Source organism: Anomaloglossus baeobatrachus, chromosome 8, assembly GCF_048569485.1.
Source record: "Anomaloglossus baeobatrachus isolate aAnoBae1 chromosome 8, aAnoBae1.hap1, whole genome shotgun sequence".
Classification (NCBI taxonomy): domain Eukaryota; kingdom Metazoa; phylum Chordata; class Amphibia; order Anura; family Aromobatidae; genus Anomaloglossus; species Anomaloglossus baeobatrachus.
The window spans coordinates 188,994,901-189,022,419 of NC_134360.1; the positions used below are offsets into that span (position 1 = coordinate 188,994,901).

Consider the following 27,519-nt stretch of genomic DNA (forward strand, 5'->3'; position numbering starts at 1 on the left):
AATGGTGTCCTTCTTATACTCCGGTGTTGTCTTACCGGAGGGGGGCAGCAGTGGTGGTGAAGTGGGTCACAGGAGGCAAAGGTTGTGCTGGCAGCAGCGGCAGTGGGTCCGCGGCAGCAGCGGCAGTGGTCAGTGGCAGCAGCAGCGGCGGCAGTCAGTGGCAACAGCAGCGGTGGTCAGTGGCGTCAGCGGTCAGTGGCGTCAGCAGTGGCAGCAGTCAGTGGTGACAGCAGCGGCGGGTCCATGATGTCAGTGGCGGCAGCAGCGGCGGGTCAGTAGTGGAGCAGGCCGGTGCGGTGAGTGTCCCAGTGTCCGCGGTCCCGGTTCAAATGATGGCGCCTGGAGCGGCGCAAGTGCAGATGAAGCTCTCATCCAAGGGCTCCATCTTCGCACGCGCTGGCTCCCAGAGCGGTGCATGCGCAGATGGAGCTCTCATCCAAGAGCTCCATCGGCGAACGCGCTGACTCCCAGCGCCATCATTTGAACTGGTACACTCACTGCATAGCCACCGAAATCCGCACAGCTACCTGCCCGCACGCACAGATTAGCAGCCAGCAGGCAGCCCGCCCACCCGCGCAGAGTGGCACACGGCACCGACAGGCACCCGGCCTCCCAGACGCAGCCACAGGCACTCGGCCGCCGGAATGCACCCGGCCGCCGCACAGACTGCACTCCCCCCCGGTAAGCTATATTCGGATTTTAAGACGCACCCCTCATTGTCCTCCCAAATTTTTGGGAGGAAAAGTGCGTTTTATAATCTGAAAAATATGGTACTTATTCTATGAGCGTGTGAGAAATGTTTATGGGACTACCTCTTTAAGGCACAGGTATAAAAATTGATAAATACATTACATACAGTAAAGAGGAATGCATTTCAACTTTTGCAATATTTAAGAACAGACTTTAGTGCAGAATTTACCAATATTTCTGTGAAAACAAAAACATTATATGAAGTCTACTTGATATCATTGAGGAATACGAGATAGCAGAAAAGGGAAAATAATGAATTTACAAGTAAAGTGGCTGTCAAGAAGATAGATGGGGAATGAAGAAATAGCAAATGGTATCTGCTTACCAACTCTAGGTCTTTGTAAGTGAAATTTAATTTTAGATTAACTTTTAGAGGATTGTCAAGTTCAAAAATGGGTAAAATTGCAAAGTGTAACAACAAACAACTTTGCAATTTGCACCTTATTAAAAATCCTTTTCATTTTCAAGAATAAAAGGATTAAAAATGTTATAGTGTTAAGCTCGTTGCTTGTTACTGGCCATCCTGCAGTCCCAGGCTGGGTGGATAGGAGATCGGTGAGAGCAGGCGTTGTGCTTTACAGCAGGAGTGGGGAACCTTTTTTCTACCAAGGGCTATTTGGATATTTAGAACATTATTCGGGAACATAAAAAACTATCAAATTAAATATTATCCTGCTAAATTTGATGAAACACTTAGGGGTACTTTGCACACTACGACATCGCAAGCTGATGGTAGCGATGCCGAGCGCGATAGTCCCCGCCGCCGTCGCAGCTGCGATATCTTGTGATAGCTGCCGTAGCGAACATTATCGCTACGGCAGCTTCACACGCACTTACCTGCCCTGTGACATCGCTCTGGCCGGCGAACCGCCTCCTTCCTAAGGGGGCAGCTCGTGCGGTGTCACAGCGACGTCACACGGCAGGCGGCCAATAGAAGCAGTGGGGCGGAGATGAGCGGGACGTAAACATCCCACCCACCTCCGTCCATCCGCATAGCCGGCGTAAGCTGTGGGACGCAGGTAAGGAGATGTTCCTCGCTCCTGCGGCTTCTCACACAGCGATGTGTGCTGCGCAGGAATGAGGAACAACATCGTACCTGTCACTGCCGCAACATTATGGAAATGACCGACACTACACCGATGATACGATTTCGACGCTTTTGCGCTCGTTAATCGTATCAAAAACTATTTACACACTCCGATGTCGATAGCGACGCCGGATGTGCGTCACTTTCGATTTGACCCCACCGACATCGCAGCTACAATGTCTTAGTGTGCAAAGTACCCCTTTGGCTACTTTCACACATCAGTTTTTTTCCATCAGGCACAATCCAAAAAAAACCTGATAAAACGGATCCGGCGCCGGATCCGTTTTATCCCCATTGATTTGTATTAGCGCCGGATTGTGCTGGATGGTATTGCGTTGCATCCGGCTTTTGCCAGATCCGGCGTAATTGGCTAAGGCTGCTTTTACACCTCCGGTTTTAGCAGAGCCGGCCAATCCGGCTCTAAAACCTATGCAACGGATGCGGCGACAATACCGCATCCTTTGCATAAGTTTTTGACATGCGGTCCGTCTGGTGTTTGCCGCTTGCGGCAGGCTACTGAGCATGTCCAGTGGAAAAAAACGCATGAAGCGGCCGGATGCGGTGTTTGCCACAGGATACCGCATGCGGCGTCCATAGGCATGCATTGCAAATCGCGCCGCATCGGCCGGATGCGGCGCGATGCGGGTTTTTTTGCCGGACAAAAAACGTGCCAGGCAACGTTCCATCCGGCCGCCGCATCGGCTAAATCTGCCGCGTGCGGCAAAAACCGGACCGAACGCAAGCCCATGCGGCACAATACGGCACTAATGTAAGTCTATACAAAAAAAACCGCAACCGGCGGCAAAAAAAAACGGTTGCGGTTTTTCTGCAAAGCGCCGGATTGTGCCACACAGGAAAAACCGGATGTGTGAAAGCAGCCTAATGCGGCGGCTGGATGGAGTGTCTCTTGTAATGTTTTTTTGTCTCTGACAAAAAACCACATCAAGCCGGATCCGGCGTGATACGACGTAATTTACAATGTAAGCCTATGGACGCCGGATCCGGCGTAATGCGGTAAAAAACGGATGCGGCCGCCTAATCCGTTTTTTTAAACTGAGCATGCCCTAATTTATTGTAAAAAAAACGGATCAGGCAAAAAAAACGGACGAAACGGATGCCAAAATGGATGCGCCGGATCCGTTTTGTGATGGATCCGGTATACCGGATCCGTCAAAAAAAGAAGGATACGGCACATCAGTTTTTGCAAATTCTGCGCTGGATCCGTTGCATCAGGCACATGCAGGATTGTGCCTGATGCCAAAAAACTGATGTGTGAAAGTAGCCTAAAATAACTCACCATCAGGTGATGGCTGAAACCTGTGGTCTTTGGTGAGGCGTGTGAGGTTAGGTGGTATTGATAATTGTTCTACTCACAATTGCGGGTTTGTGACAGTCTGGAACACAGTTGACTCTTTGGGATGATAAGTTTTGAAAAGAACTGATCATAGCAGTAGGTTGTTCTGAACCCAGATGCACATTACAATGCAGATGTCCTCAAAGTGGAAGATTTAATCATTGTTCATGTAACATTTGTAGAACTCAAGCAGTGGCAGGTCTGCAGTATATACATCACATAAGATACACTGAGACTGCTGTATATACACTACAGTTCAAAAGTTTGGGGTCACCCAGACAATTTTGTCTTTTCCATGAAAGGGCCAGTGTAAGTGATGTAATGGGATGTTTATGGCCCTTGTGTGTAAGGTTCCTCACCTCTGCTTTACAACCTGCTTGCGGTGCTCTGAAGCTGGCCATATTGCTGGATCAGAAAGCCTCAGTCCACCTGCATGTTTCCAGGGCTGTAGAATCTGTCTGTGTTATCAGGCTGGGAGAGATCACAGTTCAGCAACTACGCTGCTGGTCTGAACTGTCAATCTTCAGATGTGTACTACCCCTGGCAAATCAGAAAGCTGGGAGGTATTTGAGTGTTGTGCTAATGAGGATATCAACTTCGGTAAACTACTTTATAAATTGTATGAGTAAATTGCTTTGTCAATTCTAATTTAGTGATGTATAATCTTATTTATATACCTTATACCCAGGAGACACCAGTATTAGAGCAGAACAGCCACTGGGAAATCCTTTTTACATGGTTGCTCTTCTGAGTATATGCTCTGATTTGCTTACTTGGGCAAACATATTGCACAATATATACAGAGATTATTAGTCCTTGTCTCCAGTAAAGGCTGCTTTACATGTAGCGACGTCGCTAGCGGTCGCTCGTGAAAGCACCCGCGCCCGTCGTTTGTGCGTCATGGGCAAATTGCTGCCCATGGCACACAATATCTCTAGGACGCGTCACACTGCTTACCTTACAAACGACGTCGCTGTGACCGCCGAACAACCTCTTCTTTAAGGGTACGGTTTGTTCGGCATCACAGCGACGTCACCATGCAGGACACCAATAATAGTGGAGGGGCGGAAAGGAGGCGCTGGATTGTCACTCCCATCTCGTTAACGGAGGACGCAGGTACGTTGTTCGTCGTTCCTGGGGTGTCACACATAGCGATGTGTGCTGCCTCAGGAACGACAAACAACCTGCGTCCTGAACGAGCAACGATATTATGGAAATGAACGACGTGTCAACGATATGGTGATTCTTTTTGATCCTTAACGGTCTCTCGTACGTGTCACACGCAGTGACGTCGCTAACGAGGCCGGATGTGCGTCACGAATTCCGTGACCCCAACGATATCTTGTTAGCGATATCGTTGCGTGTAAAGCGGCCTTTAGGCTCACAATCTAATTTCCTTATTTTAGATACAAACTATCTCAGCATGGTGGCTCAGTTGTTAGCACTAATGCCCTGCAGTCTGAGGCTTCAAATCGAACAAAGGCCAAAAGTTTTGTATGTTCTCCATGTGTTTATGTGGGTTTCACATTACTCCCATGGTATAAAAACATTCTGGAAATTGGATTCCTGTAAAACTGACCCTAGTGAGTATACAATATCAGGATTAGGTTTTGAGCCCCATTTAGGACAACAACTAATGTATATGATGATAATCACTGTCAGAACTGCAGAATATGTTGGCACAATATAAGCAACATAAATATGTTAAAAAAAAAGTAAGTAAAAACATTAGCTAGAAAACTGGATGTTTGGTTCAGTACCTGTCAGCATGAGAGCGGTACCAAAAAGAAACAAGAATTGTCTTCTGTATGGTAGGATGCTTGTTGTATGGGCTTCTACCGATAGGCGAATGGTCACAGAACCCTTCGGGGTACTTTGCACGCTGCGACATCGCTAGCCGATGATAGCGATGCCGAGTGCGATAGTTCCCGTCCCCGTCGCACATGCGATATCTTGTGATAGCTGCCGTAGCGAACATTATCACTACGGCAGCTTCACACGCACTTACCTGGTCGGCGACGTTGCGGTGACTGCCGAAGAATCCCTCCTTCAAGGAGGCGGTGCGTTCGGCGTCACAGCGACGTCACTGCAACGTCACTAATCAGCCGGCCAATAGAAGCAGAGGGGTGGAGATGAGCGGGATGTAAACATCCCGCCCACCTTCTCCCTTCCGCATTGCCGGTGGAGGGCGGGCGCAGGTAAGGAGATGTTTGTCTCTCCTGCGGCTTCACACACAGCGATGTGTGGAGCTGCAGGAACGACAAACATCATACCTGCGGACGCACCGATATTAGGAAAACGAACGACGTGACGCAGATCACCGATTTTTGACTGTTTCACTATCGTTCATCTTCTCTCCTAGGCTTTACATGTTGCGACGTTGTTACCGGCGCCGGATGTACGTCACTTTCGATTTGACCCCGAGGATATCGCAGTAGCAATGTCGCAACGTGCAAAGTACCCCTTCAGGTTGGCTCAAGTGATTTCTCTTTCAAGTTCCAGCTTTGGCTTCTTTTGGTATTTTTATTGTTATTACAATTGAGATTTCAAAGTGATGAAAATTCATCCACCCATACTGGAAAATCACTGTCAGACAATTGATGAACTTGTGGAGTTGAATGAGATTTCATGGAGTTCCTGTTAGCACATTTTTTAACAAAGGAATTGATTCATGCCCACTCATGACCTTAAAGAGGACACACCACCAGGATTTTCAAATATAAACTGAATCCAGTGCTATACTGGCGCTATCATGCTGATTCTATACATACCTGTAGTTGTGAGATCGGATGCATAGTTTCTGAAAAACAGGCAAATAAAGTTTGTGAAAAATACTGTTAATTGTTGATAGGTGCAACAGAATATCTAATAGGTGGGTCGGGTTTTGCAAGTTATTCCTGCCCACTGTCTGCCTGCCTGTCCTTCCTCCCCGCTGTGTTTTCTCTCTCCTTCCTCCCCCTGTCACAACAGAGACAAGGGAAGGAAGGACATGCAGGCAGACAGTGGCGGGAATAACTAGCAAAACCCAACCCACCCATTAGATATTCCGTTGCACCTATCATCAAATAACAGTGTATTTCACAAATTTACTTGCCTGTATTTCAGAAACTATGCATCCAATCTCACAACTAAAGGTATGTATAGAATCAGCATGATAGTGCCAGTATAGCACTGGCTTTAGTTTATATAGGAAAATGCTGGTGGTTGATCCTCTTTAAAACAATTGCTTGGCTGTGAATGAAGAGTACTCTGAACAAAACTGAAGTTTCAAAGTGTAAAAATAAATGCACAATTTCTGTTATAAATGAATTCCGGCTTCTTTTGGGTACCCACTTGTAACAACTGTTTCTGATACTTTTCTACGAAATTGAGCAACTCGTTGAGAAAAATATCACTGGAGCCAAATGCAACCATCGCCAGCGTTAGCAAACATACTGACTCATAGTGACCGGTATAAGAGTATACAGAACATACTCATACCGGAGGGCTCAGACAACATTTACCTAGAGACTGAAGCCCATACAACAAGCACCCCACCCTCGATATATATATATATATATATATATCTGGAATAGAGGCAAATTAGGAAATCAGTGACTAGATGCTACAGTGTGGCGTCTGACATTTATTATGCTATAGCAAAAGTACCAACATTTTTATTGCAACTTCACTATTTTTACCAAGTTTGAAACTAAAAATCTGTCCTGATTTGGGTGTTGCATTCGCTGATCATGTGCTGTGTTACATAATCCCCCAGATTTAATCCGCGGTGCACCACATCTGTTTCCTGTACTTTCTGTACAGAGCTGGTTAGGTGGTGAGTACTCTTTAAATAAGAGGGCAGAGGTGAGAACTTCTTGCATCTGCATCTTCTGGAACATACTGTACAGCTGTCAGACATTTAGGTTCAGTACTCATATTAAACCATTTAATTTTGTCCATCCATTAAAGGGAACCTGTCAGGTAACAGAAAAAAATGCTATTAACCTGTAGATATGGGGTTAATTTGCAGGTTAATAGAGTTCTGATGCTGCTCGGTACTCTGAGAGCTCTGCTGCTGGGAGAATATGAACTTTATTCCTCCCGGCATCCTTGGGCGTCCAAACAATCCTCAAAAGTAGGAAGATCGACTGGAATTATATGTAGAACGTTTAACATTAATCTCTATGAAAATGTGATCTCTAAAGGTGGTGTCACACACAGCGACGGCGACAACGACGTCGCTGCTAAGTCACCATTTTCTGTGACATAGCAGTGACGTTCCGTCACTGTGTGTGACATCCAGCAACGACCTGGCCCCTGCTGTGAGGTCGCCGGTCGTTGCTGAATGTCCTGCTTCATTTTTTGCTCGTTGCTCTCCCGCTGTGAAGCACACATCGCTGTGTGTGACAGCGAGAGAGTGACGAACTGAAGCGAGCAGTGAGCAGGGAGACGGCTTCTGGCAGCCTGCGGTAAGCTGTAACCAAGGTAAACATCGGGTAACCAAGGGAAGCCCTTTCCTTGGTTACCCGATATTTACCTTAGTTACTAGCATCCACCGCTCTCACACTGCCAGTGCCGGCTCCTTGCTCCCTGCACGCGTAGCCAGAGTACACATCGGGTAACTATAAGCAAAGGTTTGCTTATTAACCCGATGTGTACTCTGGCTAGGAGTGCAGGGAGCCAGCGCTAAGCGGTGTGCGCTGGTAACCAAGGTAAATATCTGGTAACCAGCGAAGCATTTTGCTTGGTTACCCGATATTTACCTTAGTTACCAAGCACAGCATCGCTTCCACGCGTCGCTGTTGGCTGGGGGCTGGTCACTGGTCGCTGGTGAGATCTGACTGTTTGACAGCTCACCAGCGACTATGTAACGACACACCAGCGATCCTGATAAGGTCAGGTCGTCCGTTGTGATCGCTGCTGCGTCGCTACGTGTGACCCTAGCTTAAGTTCTCACCTTGGAACAGTGATTTTTTTCCCCCTTTGTTTACAGATTCATGGATGTGTGGTCACACATATTGCATCTGTAGATAATCCATAGTAAACAATATCACCTCAGGATCAAATACCTTCTGGAGCATAACTAGTCCTGAGATCTGAATGCTCCATTAATGTTTTTGGAGTATTCTCTAATATTATTATTCTCTTTTATGCTAGCCTGAAGATTAGTGCCGCAAGGTTTGTATACAAACACAGCACCGCTGTCACATGCATGTTATGCCAACACAATAGCTGGATACAGTATTACGTGAAATACAAGGTTCGCTTTTGGAGACACCTTTTTTTCACCCACAACAAAGCTACAAAATGTTCTGGAACACGACTTACTGAAGGTGCAAAACATTATATAGAAATGGTAAGTTAAAGTGAAACTGCCTTTTTTGGAGACTGTTCAGGATAAGCAGTTATCCGATTTGCCAACCATTCATGCATTTATTGACTTTCCGTAAACAACAGGTGCTCTTCTCTGCACCGTCCGTGATTATTTTTAATAAATCTTTTAGCTTGTTTAGTGCATGCGCGAAAAATGCTAACAATCGTAGTACAAACAGAAGCTGGCATCAGAAGGAAGAAACCTCCATTTTCCACAGATTGTTGCAGAATTTGTAGACATGACCTGTTTATTCTCAGCTATGGGTTTGGGCTTTCAATGCAGCAGCGTCCTTTCTCCTTCCTAGTCACTTCCTCTGACGGCTGCTTGGGTCATCCGCCGAGGTGCATCCCCCTGCTGGAGCACAGCAGCTCTTCTTACTTCTCACTGATTGATGTTCACATCTGCTAACTCATTAATCTACCCTTGTCCCCCTCTAGCCACCTACCACCCCCTGTACTGCAAGAGCTGTATTGAGAATCGCTGTTATTGCCCACAGTGCTTTTTTTTCCCCAGCACAAAAAAACCTGCTTTTTTGGTCTTCTTCATGCTTTTTTCATGCTTCTTTTCATGCTTTCATGCTTTTTTTCATGCTTCTTTTCATGCCTCTTGTCATGCTTCCTTTCATACTTCCATGCTTTTTTCATGCTTCTTTTTATGCTTTCATGCTTCTTTTCATGCTTTTTTTTCATGCTTCTTTTCATGCTTTCATGCTTTTTTTCTTGCATCTTTTCATGCTTCTTTTCATGCTTTTTTCATGCTTCTTTTCATGCTTTCATGCTTCTTTTCATGCTTTTTTCATGCTTTCATGCTTTTTTATCATGCTTCTTTTCATGCTTTTTTTCTTGCTTCTTTTCATGCTTTGAGGCTTCTTTTCATGCTTTTTTTCATGCTTTCATGCTTCTTTTCATGCTATTTTCATGCTTTCATGCTTTTTTATCATGCTTCTTTTCATGCTTTTTTTCTTGCTTCTTTTCATACTTTCAGGCTTCTTTTCATGCTTTTTTACATGCTTCTTTTCATGCTTCTTCTTATGTATTGAGATAAGGAAAAAAAGCAGAAACAATTGACATGTCACTTCTTTTTTTCAGCAACAAAAAAAGCAAGGAAAAAAAAAGCAACGTGGGCACAACACGTCTCGATTATCATAGACTTTGCTGGGATGCATTTTCCTTGTTCTTTATCAGTTAAAAAAAAAAACAGGGAAAAAGCATGAAAAAAGCCCTGTATTTTTCATGGCCTATTTAGAATCAGCAGCGTTAAGGCAGCATTCACACCTCAGCTGCTGCGTGTAAATAGACCATGAATTTTGGGCCACTTGTCCAGAATAAGTTGAATAGCTGGTTGGCAACCCTGGCAGTCATAATGTACATGAGTACACTCTATTTCAGCCATTGTATGACTTGTAACTTGGTTTCTTAGCAGCTTTCCCAACTTTAGGGTTTGTTTACACTATTGTAGAGCTGGCATATAACTCAGACGAGTGCTATTGGCACTCGCTCCAATGTTATACTATGGAGCAGTGCTAACTAACTTTTTTTTCTCATGCCTTGTGGGCATGAGAAAGAAAACACTACATGCTGTGATCGACAGCGTCTATCGGCGCACACCCATACAAGTGTATGGGTGCATGCAAAACATCAGGCTGCAGTGATGTCATCCGAGTGCAATCCAATATTGCAGAGACAGACATTGGAGAAGATGAGATAAACCTACATCTAATCCTCGCCTGTGCTCCAATTCTCACACGCAAGAGAATCGGATCATAGTAGATGACACTTGGCTCACGCTCGCAGCAGAGTTTGAGTTGATTGTCATTTGTATATAGCATTTGATTCTCTCGCGTGAGTAACTAGAAGCTGTAATGATTTATTTTCGTGCGCTCTCTTTTTCCCTAAAGTTTCTCCGTCCTCTCTGTAGACTGCTGTAGAAAGAAGGTGTACTTTGTTTCCTCGCTGAAGACAGATTTGTAGACACATCTGAGCAATTTTTGAGAGTGAATGATCAGTGGAGGAGAAAAGAAGTGACTGATAAGTGCCCCTAAAGGCCACGTCTCACTAAGCGACATCGCTAGCGACATCGCTGCAGAGTCACGGTTTCTGTGACGCAACAGCGATCTTGCTAGCGATGTCGCTGTGTGTGACATCCAGCAACGACCTGGCCCCTGCTGTGAGGTCGCCGGTCGTTGCTGAATGTCCTGGACCATTTTTTGGTCATTGCTCTACCGCTGTGAAGCACACATCGCTGTGTTTGACAGCGGGAGCCAATGATCTGAATGTGCAGGGAGCAGGGAGTCGGCTTCTGGCAGCCTGTGGTAAGCTGGTAACAAAGGTACATATCGGGATTTCCAAGCAAGGCGCTTTGCTTAGTAACCTGATATGTACCATGGTTACGAAGCAGAGCGTCGTTACACAGGTCGCTGGTGGCTGATCTCTTATCGCTGTGGAGCTCTTCCTGATTGACAGCTCACCAGCGACCATGTAGCGACACACGAACGATCCCTGCCTGGTCAGATCGTTGGTGGGATCGCTGATTGCGTCGCTTAGTGTGACAGTACCCTAACAGGCGTTGGTGGATTGGAGATCAATCTTTGACAGTGGGATTAAACATTCCCTGCTCCCATCTGCTACCATGTGACATGATCACGGGACACCGATGGTTTGTCATGATAGCTGGGGGTCAGCTGATGACCCCTGTCACTGTCATTACGAAATTCATGTGAACACCGGGTGCGAGCCAGCATTCATCGTAGGTCATCATTTCTGCTGTACAGAGCGGTGCTGATGTTGATGCCCCACTCTACACAGCACAAGCAATCGGAAGTTCGCAGTTTCAAGTTCCCTAAGGGGAAAAAAAGTTTTGAAAAAAATTAAAAAAAAACACAAAAGTTCAAATCACCCCTTTTGCCCCATTGAAAATAAAACAATAATTAAAAAAATACACATATTTGGTATTCCTGCATTCAGTAATGCCCGATCTATCAAAATATAAAATAAATTAATCCAATTGGTATAGGGTGTAGTGATTAAAAATCAAAAAGCCAGAATTAAGGGTTTTTTTTTATTGCTGCAAAATTGAAATAATATGTAATAGGAGGTGATCAAAATATTGCACTAACACCAAAATGGAATAATTTCTATCTCATGAGGCTTTGATAAAGAACGTAGGCAGCGTTCAAAACGTGTTTCCGCATCCCCTATCCCCCACATTTGTTCTTGATGTTATTGTAAACAGTTTTTTGGAATAAAAGTTACTAATTTTAAAATGTCATCCTGGAACTAGAGCTTTTTTTTTGGAAGGCTAATAAAAAGGTCAGCTCAGTGCCCAACAAATAAGCCCTCACAGTCCCAGATCCTGAAAAATTAGAACGTTACGTGTCTTAGAACATAGCACCAAAAGCGCCATTTTTTATTTTTTTTTTTACAAATTTCTGAAAAAAATTTCACTGCTTAAATGAAAACGATACATGTTTGGTATCTATGAAATCATACTGACCCAGGCAATCATCTCCAAGGTCAGTTTTACCATACATTGAACATGGTAAATAAAAAAAAAAAAAAATCATTGTGCAATTGCACTTTTTTTTGGAATTGCACTGCACATGGAATTTTTTTCCCGTTTTCCAGTACACTTTATGGCAGAATGAATATTGTCCGTTCAAAGTACAACTTGTCCCGCAAAATAGAAGCCTCATACGGCTAAATTGGCGGAAAGCTAAAAATGTTATTGCTGTTGGAAAAAGGGGAGGAAAAAATAAAAGGACAAAAAACAAAAATGGCCACATGGGAATGGGTTAAATTAGAAAAAGTAAAGTTGATAGTTGATTGTTGATGTGGTTATGGCTGGAGCTGGCGTAATAAAAAAGAGTAAAGTAAGAATTTTTATGGACATTTTGGGTTAATTTTGGTACATTTTGGTAGCATGAGTATATGATAGTTCATAAAGAAACAGAAGTGGAGACGAGACAGGAGACAGATTGAAAGGCTTGATTAAGCCTGCTTTACACGTTGCAATTTCGCATACGATATCTTATGCGATTTGCAACGCCCCCATCGTATGTGTGGCACGTTCAATTTGTTGAACGTGCCACACAAACGATTAACCCCCGTCACACGTACTTACCTTCCATACGACCTCGATGTGGGCAGCGACTGTCCACTTCCTGGAGTGGGAGGAACGTTCGGCATCACAGCGACATCACGCGGCAGCCGGCCAATAGAAGCGGAGGGGCAGAGTTGAGCGGGACGTAAACATCCCGCTCACCTCCTTCCTTCCGCATTACCGTCCGGGAGCCGCAGGACGTAGGTAAGATCTGTTCATCGTTCCCGGGGTGTCACACACTGCGATGTGTGCTATCCCGGGTATGATGAACAATCTGACGTTCAATTCATGAAGAATGAACGACGTGCACGCGATGAACGTTTTACCGTTCAATCGAAATCGCACGTACCTGTCACACACTGCAATGTACCTTACGATGCCGGATGTGCGTCACTTACGACGTGACCCCGCCGACACATTGTAAGATACATTGCAGCGTGTAAAGCGGGCTTTAGTTCTGCAGGTTATACGGGAGCCAGGGTTTTCTAAACTTGTTCTGCCTTTCAGTAAAAACATTCAGTAAGCAGGATGTGTATGTGATATAATTACAAATACAGATATTACTCATGAAAAATTAAAGCATAATAGCGGGCCTGTATGCCTGCCAGCTCATTACACTAGTGATTTTTCTTCCTGATTGAGAGACCATTTTGATCAGATCTCTGTTATCTTCAGCTTAGGCTGCATTCAGAATGGTGTAATGTACCTGTATTTAAAGGGGTTGTTGTCTGGTCTAAATCCAGAAGTCTGCAGTCACTCTAAGGGGCACTTTGCACACTGCGACATCGCAGCCCGATGCTGCGATGCCGAGTGTGATAGTCCCCGCCCCCGTCGCAGCAGCGATATGTGGTGATAGCTGGCGTAGCGAAAGTTATCGCTACGCCAGCTTCACACACACACTCACCTGCCGTGCGACGTCCCTGTGGCCGGCGACCCGCCTCCTTGTTAAGGGGGCGAGTCGTGCGGCGTCACTGCGACGTCACACGGCAGGCGGCCAATCAGAGCGGAGGGGCGGAGATGAGCAGGATGTCAACATCCTGCCCACCTCCTTCCTTCCGCATATCCTACGGAAGCCGCAGTGAGGCCGGTAGGAGACGTTCCTCGCTCCTGCGACTTCACACACAGCGATGTGTGCAGCCGCAGGAGCGAGGAACAACATCGGACCGTCGCGTCAGCGTAATCATGGATTACGCCGACGCTGCACCGATGATACGATTACGACGCTTTTGCGCTCGTTAATCGTATCATCCAGCCTTTACACACTGCGATGTCGCATGCGATGCCGGAAGTGCGTCATTTTCAATTTGACCCCACCGACATCGCACCTGCGATGTCGCAGTGTGCAAAGTGCCCCTTAGGCTATGTGTCCACGGTAGAATGTACCTGCGGATTTTTCTGCATGAAAATCCGCGACTTTCGCGGCAAATCCGCACCTTATTTTTGCCGCGGATTTACCGCGGATTACCGTGAATTTGCCGCGGATTTTGATGCGGATTTTTTTTTTTTCCCCATTCTATACCCAAAATCCGCACCAAAATCCGCAACAATAATTGACATGCTGCAGATTTTTCCGGATCAAAATCCGCGGCAAATCCGCCGCGGAAAAATCCGCAGCATGGACACAGCATTTCCAAAATGCCATTGAAATGGCTTGGAAGTGCCGCTGCTGCAGATTTTTGGAAAATCCGCGATAAATCCGCGGCAAAATCCGCGGTAAATCCGCAGCGTGGGCACATAGCCTTATGTATTGCTCTATATGAATGCAGACTTGTGAATCCTCACATTGCACATACTGTGTACTGTGAAGATTCTCCAGTGTCGCAGCCTGGAATGACAACCATGTGGCCGTAAGTTTTCGTATGCAGGCTCCCGAACAGAATACAACTAGATGGGTGCAGTCTTACGCAACACACTTGCATAGAGAGCTGCCCGCATCTAGCCGGGAACCTGCATATCGTATACTGGCAGCCACGTGGCTGCTATTCCCAGCTCTGACACCGAAGAATCCTCACAGTACACAGAGAGCACGATGTGAGGATCTACATGTCTGCAGTCACATAGAGTGACAAATAGAGTAACTGCAGACTTGTGAATTTAGACTGGACAACCCCTTTAACACCTAACAATACCCCTGACCTGGGAAATGGTCACATCTCCACAATCTTGTACCCATATACTGCAATACTATATTTTTCAAAAATGATGTCCTCAATCATTGACCATCGACCAAGAATGAGGACCTCAAGCATTCCAACAGATAGTTCCATAATACCACTGGTCATGATGATGACAGAGAGGATGCCTGCTTGTTATTGGTGCAGACCCAGGTGTAAAACATCAGTAAAGAAACATTTCGGCGTCTTCCATCCATAGTTTTGCCCATTTTAATTAGATCTCTCCTAAGCAACCTCTATAACTATAAGTTTGGCAGCCTATCCTGGTCTTCCTAATAACCTTGGTGGTAGCATCTGTTCTAGTTCAGCTATAATATGTTCTGTATATATACTATGTATCAGGTAACTTTTGAGTTTTTTGTTTTTGATGACTTATATGTGAAAGTCAGCCTAGTACCTATTTTATGGTGCCCAAATCATGGGCAGCATGAATGGGAGCCTGATTGCCCAATCGTAGCCAGATATTTTCTTTTCAGAAATGCTCACATGTTTAAGGCCCCCATCACACATCCGTGTTTCCGTTATGTTTGGAGTCCACTTTAACATGTACGGGAGACACAGACTCACGTAGACCCAATAAAATCAATGGGTTTGCTCACCATGTGTCCGTGTGCTCCACACGTCAACATGTCAATTTTTGGCTAGCCGCACGGATGTCACATGGACTGCACACTGATGTGATCCATGTGACATCAGTTTGACATGTACCGTGGGGCACCTCACTGAAATTGTATGGATTTTTATACTTACCTGTCTCCGGCGCTGCTGTTGCTTCCGGGTTCTGCTCATTATGTCTCATGAATATTCTCTGCAATGACTGCGGACCCGGAAGCAAGTGTGAGAGCAGCCCCGGAGACAGGTAAGTATACAAGTTCATGCAATCTGGCTGTCACACGAATAGCACAAGGTCAGCACACTGATGGCACACACTGGAAAACAGCCCATGGAACTCCACAACGGACCATCCAAAATGTTCGTTTTATAGACGCACATGTGAAGGGGGCCTTAGAGAAAGTAAAAGCTGACCAGGGACCATAGGCAGAGACAAAATTAGTCCAGATATTCGCTGGGCCACTCTACGTAATTGACAGGCATAGTAAATGAGTTAATGATATTTTTGGTAGGATAAGACACAGCCACAGACGTACAGGGAAGTCAAGGTGCACTTGTTGGCTTCCAAACCAAACGTATTCAAGTAAATTCAGGAATGAGAAGAAGCACCGGACAGGTGCAAAACGGCCGTCGTCTGCCACGGCGTGTACTCCCTCTCCCCACCAGCCCTCTCCGCACATGTAACCTCCACTTTTGAATAAATAGTACCTTGCACAGTAACATAACCGGTGAGTGCTATATATTTTTTCCTACTTTCATATCGCAGTATTCAAGTAAATACAAGGCACTCTTAAGAGTGCCTTGTATTTACTTGAATGAGTCAATGATAGACTTGTCAATCATATGAAGCCCAGCGGAGAAATACTGCCGGGTTGTGCTTCAAACCAGCGTCGGACTGGCTACCGGAGGAATCTCCAGTAATACCAGGTGAGAGCACCGGAGATCAGCCCGGCCTGTCTGCAGCTGACATGAACTGAACCGCAATCTCCGGGGAATCAATCACTCGGCGCTCGCAGTACAGTCTCGGCTGCACTGTGGAGCTCAGGTGAGAGCTCCGGAGTGCAATACAGGTACCTTAATCCAGGCCTGGCAATACTGGAGATTCCTCTGGTAGCCAGTCCGACGCTGCTTCAAACTATATTTTCTCTGAAATGCTGGAGCATTTTCATAGACAAATACACATAGTTTGGGCAGCATGAATTAAGTGACAGGTTCCCTTTAATCTCATGGAGCGATATAACTTGCTTCCAAAGTCCACATTATTCTATGTCCATGAATGTTCAGTATTGCTACATTTTGGCATCTCATCTGCATCCTGAACTTGGTACTTGTTGGGTTCTTGTAAAAGTATGGGTTTTGCCAGCTGAATTCTTTTATCGTTCCTCTCTTTGAAATATTCTTTGTTGGGCTTTAAGTATTTGCACTTTGGCTTAACAATATCTTTATCAAAGTAAGATTTGTCATTAAAAGAGTTCTGTGAAAGATATCTCGCCACTTATAATTTCTGAGACAGACGGGCTGAGGACGTCTTCTGAATGGGCCGCACAGGGCCGGCTCCAGGTTTTTGTGGGCCCCGGGCGGAAGAGTCCCAGTGGGCCCCATCCACACACAGACACCGATACGAACATATACATATTTAAAGACAAACTCACAAAAATACATATAAACAAACAAATATATACAGTCATATACACTTACAGACACACACACACACACACACACAAGTCTGCTGCATACAGACAGACACACACACACACACAACTCTGCTACATACAGACAAACACATACAACTCTGCTACATACAAACACATACAGCTCTGCTACATACAGACAAACACACACACAAACTCTGCTACATACAGACAAACACACACACAAACTCTGCTACATACAGACAAACACATACAACTCTGCTACATACAAACACATACAACTCTGCTACATACAGACAAACACATACAACTCTGCTACATACAGACAAACACATACAACTCTGCTACATACAGACAAACACATACAACTCTGCTACATACAGACAAACACATACAACTCTGCTACATACAGACAAACACATACAACTCTGCTACATACAGACAAACACATACAACTCTGCTACATACAAACACATACAACTCTGCTACATTCAGACAAATGCACACAACTCTGCTACATTCAGACAAACACAACTCTGCTACATACAGACAAACACATACAACTCTGCTACATACAGACAAACACATACAACTCTGCTACATACAAACACATACAACTCTGCTACATACAAACACATACAACTCTGCTACATACAGACAAACACACACAACTCTGCTACATACAGACAAACACATACAACTCTGCTACATACAGACAAACACAACTCTGCTACATACAGACAAACACATACAACTCTGCTACATACAGACAAACACATACAACTCTGCTACATACAGACAAACACATACAACTCTGCTACATACAGACAAACACATACAACTCTGCTACATACAAACACACACAACTCTGCTACATACAGACAAACACATACAACTCTGCTACATACAGACAAACACATACAACTCTGCTACATACAAACACATACAACTCTGCTACATTCAGACAAATGCACACAACTCTGCTACATTCAGACAAACACAACTTTGCTACATACAGACAAACACATACAACTCTGCTACATACAAACACATACAACTCTGCTACATTCAGACAAATGCACACAACTCTGCTACATTCAGACAAACACAACTTTGCTATATACAGACAAACACATACAACTCTGCTACATACAGACAAACACATACAACTCTGCTACATACAAACACATACAACTCTGCTACATACAGACAAACACACACAACTCTGCTACATACAGACAAACACATACAACTCTGCTACATACAGACAAACACATACAACTCTGCTACATACAGACAAACACATACAACTCTGCTACATACAAACACATACAACTCTGCTACATTCAGACAAATGCACACAACTCTGCTACATTCAGACAAACACAACTTTGCTACATACAGACAAACACATACAACTCTGCTACATACAAACACATACAACTCTGCTACATACAAACACATACAACTCTGCTACATACAGACAAACACATACAACTCTGCTACATACAGACAAACACATACAACTCTGCTACATACAAACACATACAACTCTGCTACATACAGACAAACACATACAACTCTGCTACATACAGACAAACACATACAACTCTGCTACATACAGACAAACACATACAACTCTGCTACATACAAACACATACAACTCTGCTACATACAAACACATACAACTCTGCTACATACAAACACATACAACTCTGCTACATACAGACAAACACACACAACTCTGCTACATACAGACAAACACACACAACTCTGCTACATACAGACAAACACACACAACTCTGCTACATACATACAAACACATACAACTCTGCTACATACAAACACATACAACTCTGCTACATACAAACACATACAACTCTGCTACATACAGACAAACACACACAACTCTGCTACATACAGACAAACACATACAACTCTGCTACATACAGACAAACACGTACAACTCTGCTACATACAGACAAACACATACAACTCTGCTACAGACAAACACGTACAACTCTGCTACAGACAAACACGTACAACTCTGCTACATACAGACAAACACATACAACTCTGCTACATACAGACAAACACACACAACTCTGCTACATACAGACAAACACATACAACTCTGCTACATACAGACAAACACATACAACTCTGCTACATACAGACAAACACGTACAACTCTGCTACATACAGACAAACACATACAACTCTGCTACATACAGACAAACACATACAACTCTGCTACATTCAGACAAACACATACAACTCTGCTACATTCAGACAAATGCACACAACTCTGCTGCTCTGTGGGGCCCACACCCGCGGCTTGGCGGGGACAGCACCCGCGGCTTGGCGGGGACAGCACCAGCGGCACTGGCAGCACCCGCGGCTCGGCGGGGCCAGCACCCGCGGCACTGGCAGCACCCGCGGCTCGGCAGGGCCCACACCCGCGGCTCGGCGGGGCCAGCACCCGCGGCTCGGCGGGGCCCACACCCGCGGAATCGGCGGGTGGGGGCATTGGCAGGGGCCAGGGCATACATCCAGGGGGTAGAAGCAGCTCACCGGGGCCTATAATGGGGAGGCGGGGAGGGCACTTACCCGATTAGGTCACGGTGGAGAGGGGGCCCACACAGCGCCGGACAGAAGCTCGCCTCCTTCATCTGTGGGACTGAGAAGGCGGTAGCTCCGCCCACAGATGAAATTCAAACGAGGATGTCTGCGCGCCTTAAAGTGACGGCGCCGCAGATTGCTGCCGAGGACTGCGGTCCCCGGAACTCGGCTGGGGACCGCAGAACTGTAAAGGCGAGTGGGCCCCGGCCAAGGGACAGGAGAACTGACGAGGCCGAGTGGGCCCCCCCGGCTCTCCAGGGCCCCGGCATTTGCCCGGGTTTGCCGGGTGCTGACGCCGGCCCTGGGGCCGCACCTCTCATTCCGCATAGCTGAACAGTAAGGCTTTTATTGGTGCTCACACAATGTGTTTTGTTCTTTCAGAGGTCTAAATCCACTAACAGCCAATGCATTAACATTTAAAAGTGCTAAACATAACAATCAATCTAAATACAATACTTTTCCCTGCACTAAAGACGTTTCCCAGTTTTCAAATAAAGTGTTTGTGTTCTAAGTGATTTTAAAAGGAACCTGTCACCAGATTATAATATCTGGAGACTTAAAAAACCTAACAGTAAAATGCAATGTTACTACCAAGTGTGAATAGGCCCTGACATGAAGGGAATCCGTCAGCAGGTTTTTGCCATGTAAGCTGAAGACAGCATGCTGCAGAGGTTAAAACATAGAATTCGAGGATGCCTGTTTTGTCAAGGTCTTATCTGTTGTTTATTTGCTGTTTGTTGATTTCATTGCTCGGACTACAAAGTCACTCAAACGGCACTCTGACACGCCCCCTCCTCTGATTGACACCTCACTGTCAATGCACAATCTCTATAGAGAGCCTGATTGTGGGTGGGGACAGCTCTCTCAGCTCTGCTACATGGCTAAATCTAAAAATTCGGTTTCATCCAGTAATCTAAGTGATACATCTTGCATTCAGGATCTTTTTGTCTACAACATGCTGTTCTCAGATGAGGCAGCAAAAACATGCTGACAGATTCCTTTTAAAGAGAACCACTGAGCACTATTTTGTAATGTGAAGTAAAGACATAACTGTAATAAGGCAGTAATACTGCTGACACTGATACCTTTGGTGAAGAAATTTACTTAATGGCTCTTCTTTCATCAGCATTTAAAATTTTCATCTAAGTAGATTTGCACAGGGGCAGGACTATACACTGGATTTTCTCCTCCCTGTCTGTGATTCCCTGGACCCGCCATCTGGTCTTTGAATGACAGGTCACTAGACTCACTACTGAGGTTTCATACAACAGATACAGGACATTCACAGACTGGAGGTAGGCACAGGGAAATCACAAACAGGGAGGAGAAGACAATCTGGCTCCTGTGCACCTAAATAGAATTAGCACAAAACTTCAAATGCTGATTAAAGAAAAGCTACAAAGCAGATTTCTTGACTGTAGGTGTCAATTTAATGTTTATTACAGTGCTAATATGGCCATGTCCTCACTTTACATTACGGAATTGTGCTGGCAGGTTCTCTTCCATTATTACTGCACAATGCTACTGTAACATCATCAGTTCTGAGTATTAAAGGGTTTGCCCAGTATGCCAATTTGTAGAAGATAGAAAATCTGATAAAACATCAAAATAACCAATACTCACCACTTTAAGTCGCTCTGATCCTTGACAATATCTGTTTAGTTCTGTGCAAATCATCACATGCCATCTAAGCATGTGACCACTATGTCCAATCACTTGCATTAGCAGTGATCCTGGGCCATCTAAGCAGGTGACCACTGTGTCCAATCACTGGCATTAGTAGTGATACTGGGCTTTAAAAGTATATGCCAACTGTGGCCAATGTCACAGGTGACAGACAGTCCTGTGGTGTCCGGCTATAAAATGTCACAGCGTTTGGCTGCACAAACTGCTCCCTGACCTTCTATTATTTCTGCTTGATTTTCATCCCTTTCCATTTAGGACCCTGCGGAATTCCTCAGCTTTTCAGCTGCTTTTCATCAGCACTTCTCTTGGTGTCTTTATATACAATGGTACCTCACTTAACGAGTAACCCACTTAACGAGAATTTCACTTAACAAGCAAAGCTTTCTGTAAATTTGTAACCCGCTTTACGAGAAAGCTTTGCTGTACGAGCGAAATCCTCACTACACACACTTCCGGTTCCGTACATCCACCGCGCTCTGACCCGCACTTGCAGTCCACACAAACACCCACATGTACGCACAAACACACACGCACTCACACACATACAGTATTATGCTCACCTTACCTTCCGTTCCACCGCCGGCCTCATGGTTCTTGTAGTTCCCAGGTACATCGCGGCGAACTACAAGTACCATGAGGCCGGCGGTGGAACGGAAGGTAAGGTGAGCATATAATATCTGTACCTTCCGTTTCATCGCCGGCCTCCTGGGTCCTGTAGTGCGCCGTGCCGCTCTGCTCCACTCCGTTCCGCTCCAGGCATCGGCATCCATAGCAACGAAGCAGGAACTTCCTGGTTCCTGTCACCGCTTGTCAAAGGCAGCGCGCTGGCCAATCAGAGGCAAGCGGCTCTGCCTTTGATGTCAGCGCTCTGGCAGGAAGTTCTGCCCTCGTCGTTATGGTTACCTGATACACGGCCCGCATCGGAGAACAGCAAGTCCCAGGAGACCGGCGATGAAACGGAAGGTAAGGTGAGCATATAATATGTGCGTCTGCATGTGTGCTTGTGTGTTTGTGTGAGTTTTTACATGTTTGTGTGCGTTTGTGCATGTGTGGAATGATAGAATAGGGGACCAGGATGGGACATTTAACACATTGTGGAACGAATTGTCAGCATTGCAATGATTTCCTATGGGAAATCTTGCTCTGCTGAACGAGTAACTTGATTAACAAGCACAGTCCCAGAACGGATTGTTCTCGTTAAGCAAGGTACTACTGTACTTTCAATTCCTATTACTTTGTACTGGTGATAGTGCTTGTACCCTTAACAAGTCTTCAGTGCAGGAAGTTGGCTAGCATACATCTGGAGGAACTTTGTGGTTGTTGCAGTTCCTTTCCCTGAGTCATCTGGAGATGTTTATCATTAACTTTCCCCCTGTTTGTTATCCCTGTGTCTTCTTTAGAGCTTAATTGGATTGACTAAGCGCTCATTCCATCCGCTCCCTACCTAGGGCTTACTTCAGGGTCAGCCAGGGTCAGGTATCCGGCTTTGTGCATAGGTGCGGAATTCATGGACCAGCAGTAGGTTTGGTCAGGGGTCACTATCTCTCCCTTCCCTAGACACAGGGTTTCCCTTTCCTTTCACTGTTTGGTTGGTACTTTCCCATACCTAGTGTGACAGCCAATGATTGAGTGCATTTGAAACGTAGTTAGACATCATGTGATCATCAGCCCAGAAATAAAAAGAGTATAATGGGGACTGGTGTGGTTATGCCTTGAAGGGATAAATATTATATATTTTATTGTTTCAACACATTGCTTGCCTTAAATAAAAAATATAAACAACACCTTTAACTGGATATGTTAAGAGGATTTTTGCAACTCATTTAAAAAACTGACAACGGAAAACCCTGAGGATAAAATAATCCTCTCCTCTCTCCAGCACTTGTCATTCTGAAAGGTATCTGCTAGACCAAAACCAATGATATCTTGACAACCAGTCTCCTAATCATGCAGCCAATCAGTGGCTATAGTAGTCAAGTGAGTTATCGCTAGCGATTTGGTGGAGACAGTTGGAATATTAATGCTGGAGTGGGGAGCGGAATTCTTGGTGAAATACAACTTTTATCTCCATAGCTTGGGTCTGTCATTTCTTTTAAAAACTAGCTAGAAAATTCCTTTAAGAAATTAAGACTCTATGGACTTATTGAAGGATAGCCTTTATTCAAATGTATTACTTATTTACTAATGAAAGTACATGAAAATCATTTTTTAACTTTGCCTGTTTTTTTGTTTTGTCAGGAATGTTCACCCTTTCAGAAGTTGCATCACTTAATGACATTCAGCCCACTTATCGAATTCTGAAGCCATGGTGGGACGTGTTCATGGATTATTTGGCAGTGGTTATGCTCATGGTTGCCATCTTTGCCGGCACCATGCAACTAACCAAAGATCAAGTTGTTTGTTTACCAAAGTTAGAATCCGCTGTATGTTTAACAGCTCCAGCAAGCAGAGATGGACAGGACAGCCCGCGAGGATCGTCTCAATATGAAGAAACTACAACTACAGAGGCTAGTAAAGAATGGATAAGTACTTCTCCTGAAGTTAAGCTTGAGACACATTTGAGAACACAGAAAGACGTTTTAATTAATCCAACTCCTAGTCAGAGTTTTAATAAAGAGGTAAGCAGCCCTGGAGGAAGAAAAACAAACCTAGATTACCAACAGTATATATTCATCAACCAAATGTGCTATCATGTGGCACTTCCATGGTACTCCAAATATTTCCCATATCTTGCACTTATACATACAATTATACTAATGGTTAGTAGCAACTTCTGGTTTAAATATCCAAAGACCTGCTCAAAAATTGAACATTTTGTCTCCATCCTCGGCAAGTGCTTTGAATCTCCTTGGACAACAAAAGCTCTGTCTGAGACAGCATGTGAAGACTCAGAAGAAAATAAGCAGAGGCTAACCGGTGCTCAATCCCTCCGAAAGCATTTCTCAAATAGCAGTGAAGAAGGAAGTCCAAGCCCCAGTACCCCAATGATCAGTAAATCTGGCTTAAAGTTTTCAGCAGACAAGCCAGTAGGAGAAGTGCCCGGAATGACCATCTTAGACAAAAAGGATGGGGAGCAGGCAAAAGCACTTTTTGAAAAAGTTCGGAAATTTCGTGCTCATGTCGAAGACAGTGATTTAATTTACAAGCTTTATGTTGTCCAAACAGTGGTCAAGACAGTAAAGTTTATTTTTATTCTTTGTTACACCTTCACTTTTGTAGCTGCAATTACTTTCAAGCATACCTGTATGCCTAATGTGGAACACCTTACAGGATATACAGCATTTGAGTGCACTCATAACATGGCTTTTATGCTGAAAAAGCTCCTCATCAGCTACATAGCCCTCATCTGTGTTTATGGCCTTGTTTGTATATATACCTTGTTTTGGCTTTTTAGACGACCTCTGAAGGAATATTCATTTGAAAAGGTGAGAGAGGAAAGTAGTTTTAGTGACATTCCTGACGTTAAAAATGATTTTGCGTTTCTTTTACACATGGTAGACCAGTATGATCAGTTATACTCCAAGCGCTTTGGTGTATTCTTATCTGAAGTGAGTGAAAATAAATTACGGGAGATCAGTTTGAACCATGAATGGACCTTTGAGAAACTTAGGCAGCACATATCTCGAAATGCACAGGACAAACTGGAGCTACACCTGTTCATGCTTTCCGGAGTCCCCGATGCTGTGTTTGAGCTTACTGATCTTGAAGTTTTAAGACTTGAACTTATTCCAGAGGCTAAAATCCCAGCAAAAATTTCTCAAATGACTGCTCTTCAAGAGCTTCATCTTTACCACTGTCCTGCCAAGGTTGAACAGACTGCATTTAGCTTTCTAAGAGACAACTTGAAGTGCCTGCATGTGAAATTTACTGACGTAGCTGAAATACCCGCCTGGGTCTATTTGCTCAAAAATCTACGGGAGTTGTACTTGATGGGTAATTTAAACTCGGAGAACAATAAAATGATCGGGCTCGAGTCCTTGAGAGAGTTGCGACATTTAAAAGTTCTTTACGTGAAGAGCAATTTGACCAAAGTACCATCAAATATCACAGACGTGGCTCCTCATCTAACCAAGCTTGTCATTCACAACGATGGCACCAAGCTGGTTGTTCTAAATAGCCTTAAGAAGATGATGAATGTAGCAGAGTTGGAACTCCACAATTGTGAATTAGAGAGAATTCCACATGCTATATTCAGTCTGAGCAACCTGCAAGAGCTGGATCTTAAGCTGAACAGCATTCGTACCATAGAAGAAGTGATAAGTTTTCAGCACTTAAAAAGACTAACTTGTTTGAAGCTTTGGCACAATAAAATAGTCAGCATTCCTCAGTCTATATCACAAGTCAAAAATCTGGAATCCTTGTATTTATCAAACAACAAACTCGAGACGCTCCCCGTAGCCCTCTTTCATTTGCAAAAACTGAGGCACTTGGATGTGAGCTACAATTGCATTTCAGTAATTCCTTTGGATATCGGCTTACTGCAGAATCTTCAGTACTTGTACATTACAGGGAATAAAGTGGACATTTTGCCAAAGACACTGTTCAAATGCATCAAACTAAGAACTTTATGTTTGGGTCAGAACTGTATCTCATCGTTACCGGAGAAGATAGGACATCTGGTACAACTCACACATCTAGAGTTAAAGGGAAACTGTCTTGATCGCTTGCCTTCCCAAATCATTCTATGCCGCCTTCTCAAGAAAGGCGGACTTGTGGTTGAAGACCATCTTTTCGATTCTTTACCATCAGAGGTGAAGGAAGCATTAAACCTGGATACAAATGCACCTTTTGCTAATGGGGTGTAAACAAGTAGGCGATTTACAGAGCAAAGATTTTGACAGATACTTTTTTCTTGTCAGAGTACAAAACCCGTGAAGTATTTTGTTGCTAAAAAGCAACGTCTAAGTCTGTTTACTTACAGAGATTTCATTGTTCATTAGCCAAGCAATTAACTGTCTTAATTAATGCAGGTATATTCACATAATTCTATCAATTTATACATTTTGCAGATATTAGAGAATACAAAATGTTCTGTTTTCTTATGTGATTTGAAGCTATTCCTATATGGCTGTTTACAAATGGTATGCCCACATGTTTATAGATCAGATGCCTATTAAATTTTGGTTATAATTGTTTTGATTTTTTTTTGTTAAAAAGGTATACGAAATATGTATATTTTATATGTACACATATAAAATGACTTGAGGGCATCCAGCGATTAAGACATCTTGAGAACTTGTTTTCTACAATTTTTCAACAGCTTCCAGGAGCCAAATGAATGGAGCCGGTGCAGAGGGACGCTAATACAAATGCCAGACTTTTTTTATTTTTGTTAAAGAGTTTGTCAAAATAATAGGAGTTGTTGTACAGCACCCGACTGTGGCTACATATTCAATGAGCTTGGCTGTGCGTTGCAGCTCCGTTCCATGTCCTTATATCCGGTGGGTGCCGGAGCGAAGAAAGAAAAAGCTAATTGGTGGAAGGTGCCCCACCGATCTTACATCATTCACCTACCCTATAAATAGGTCATCAATATGTGCCTGGACAACCCCTCTAACATTTTAAGGCTTCGTGCAAATTAACATTGAAACAGGGCCATAATTCAAGTTTTCTGAAACACAAAATGGTGACATGCTCCATTGAATCCCACATCATAGAGGCAATGTCTTTGTTCTTCATATTACATCCATATAGCATCATATTATGCATGTTTTTCTTCAATACTCACTGTTATTTTAAAAAAGAAAACGTTGCATAAATCAGTAGTACAAATACAAGAAACATTGTAATATGTCTTATCAGAGAATGATGCTTCTTTCTCTGTGTATAAACTACTTCTAACCCTCAGACCTGAACTCTTCAATCAATCTGAACAAAAAAAAACCCAGCTTAAAGGGACTCTGAGCAGGTTTTTGCTACCTCATCTGAGAGAAGCATGATGTAGGCAAAGACATCCTGAACCTAATGATGTATCACTTAGATTACTGGCTGCAGCCGTTCTGCCAGAAATAAAGATTTTAGATTTATCATGTAGCATTTCTATAGATAAAAGCTGCTATTCACAGAGTGGGGCAGAGTCTGACTTGAGCTCATGAGCTCCTGAGTCCACTAATGATAAAGCTATTGAA

The 27,519-nt window shown here is 44.2% G+C and overlaps 1 protein-coding gene across 2 annotated transcripts in view; it reads left to right on the plus strand.

Moving 5' to 3' along the window:
- The window catches only part of LRRC8D (leucine rich repeat containing 8 VRAC subunit D), a 121,488-nt gene extending 94,186 nt beyond the window's left edge, over positions 1 to 27,302 (plus strand). Inside the window, exons 1-2 of one of the 2 annotated variants that reach the window (XM_075322310.1) lie at positions 8,497 to 8,529; positions 23,630 to 27,302. In XM_075322310.1, the coding sequence (XP_075178425.1) occupies positions 23,632 to 26,196 (2,565 nt within the window). In that variant the 5' untranslated portion in view covers positions 8,497 to 8,529; positions 23,630 to 23,631 and the 3' untranslated portion in view covers positions 26,197 to 27,302. Of the gene's footprint in view, positions 1 to 8,496; positions 8,530 to 23,629 lie in introns of those variants that run through there. The other variant, XM_075322309.1, reaches the window with a different exon arrangement.
- Positions 27,303 to 27,519: the final 217 nt, after the last annotated feature.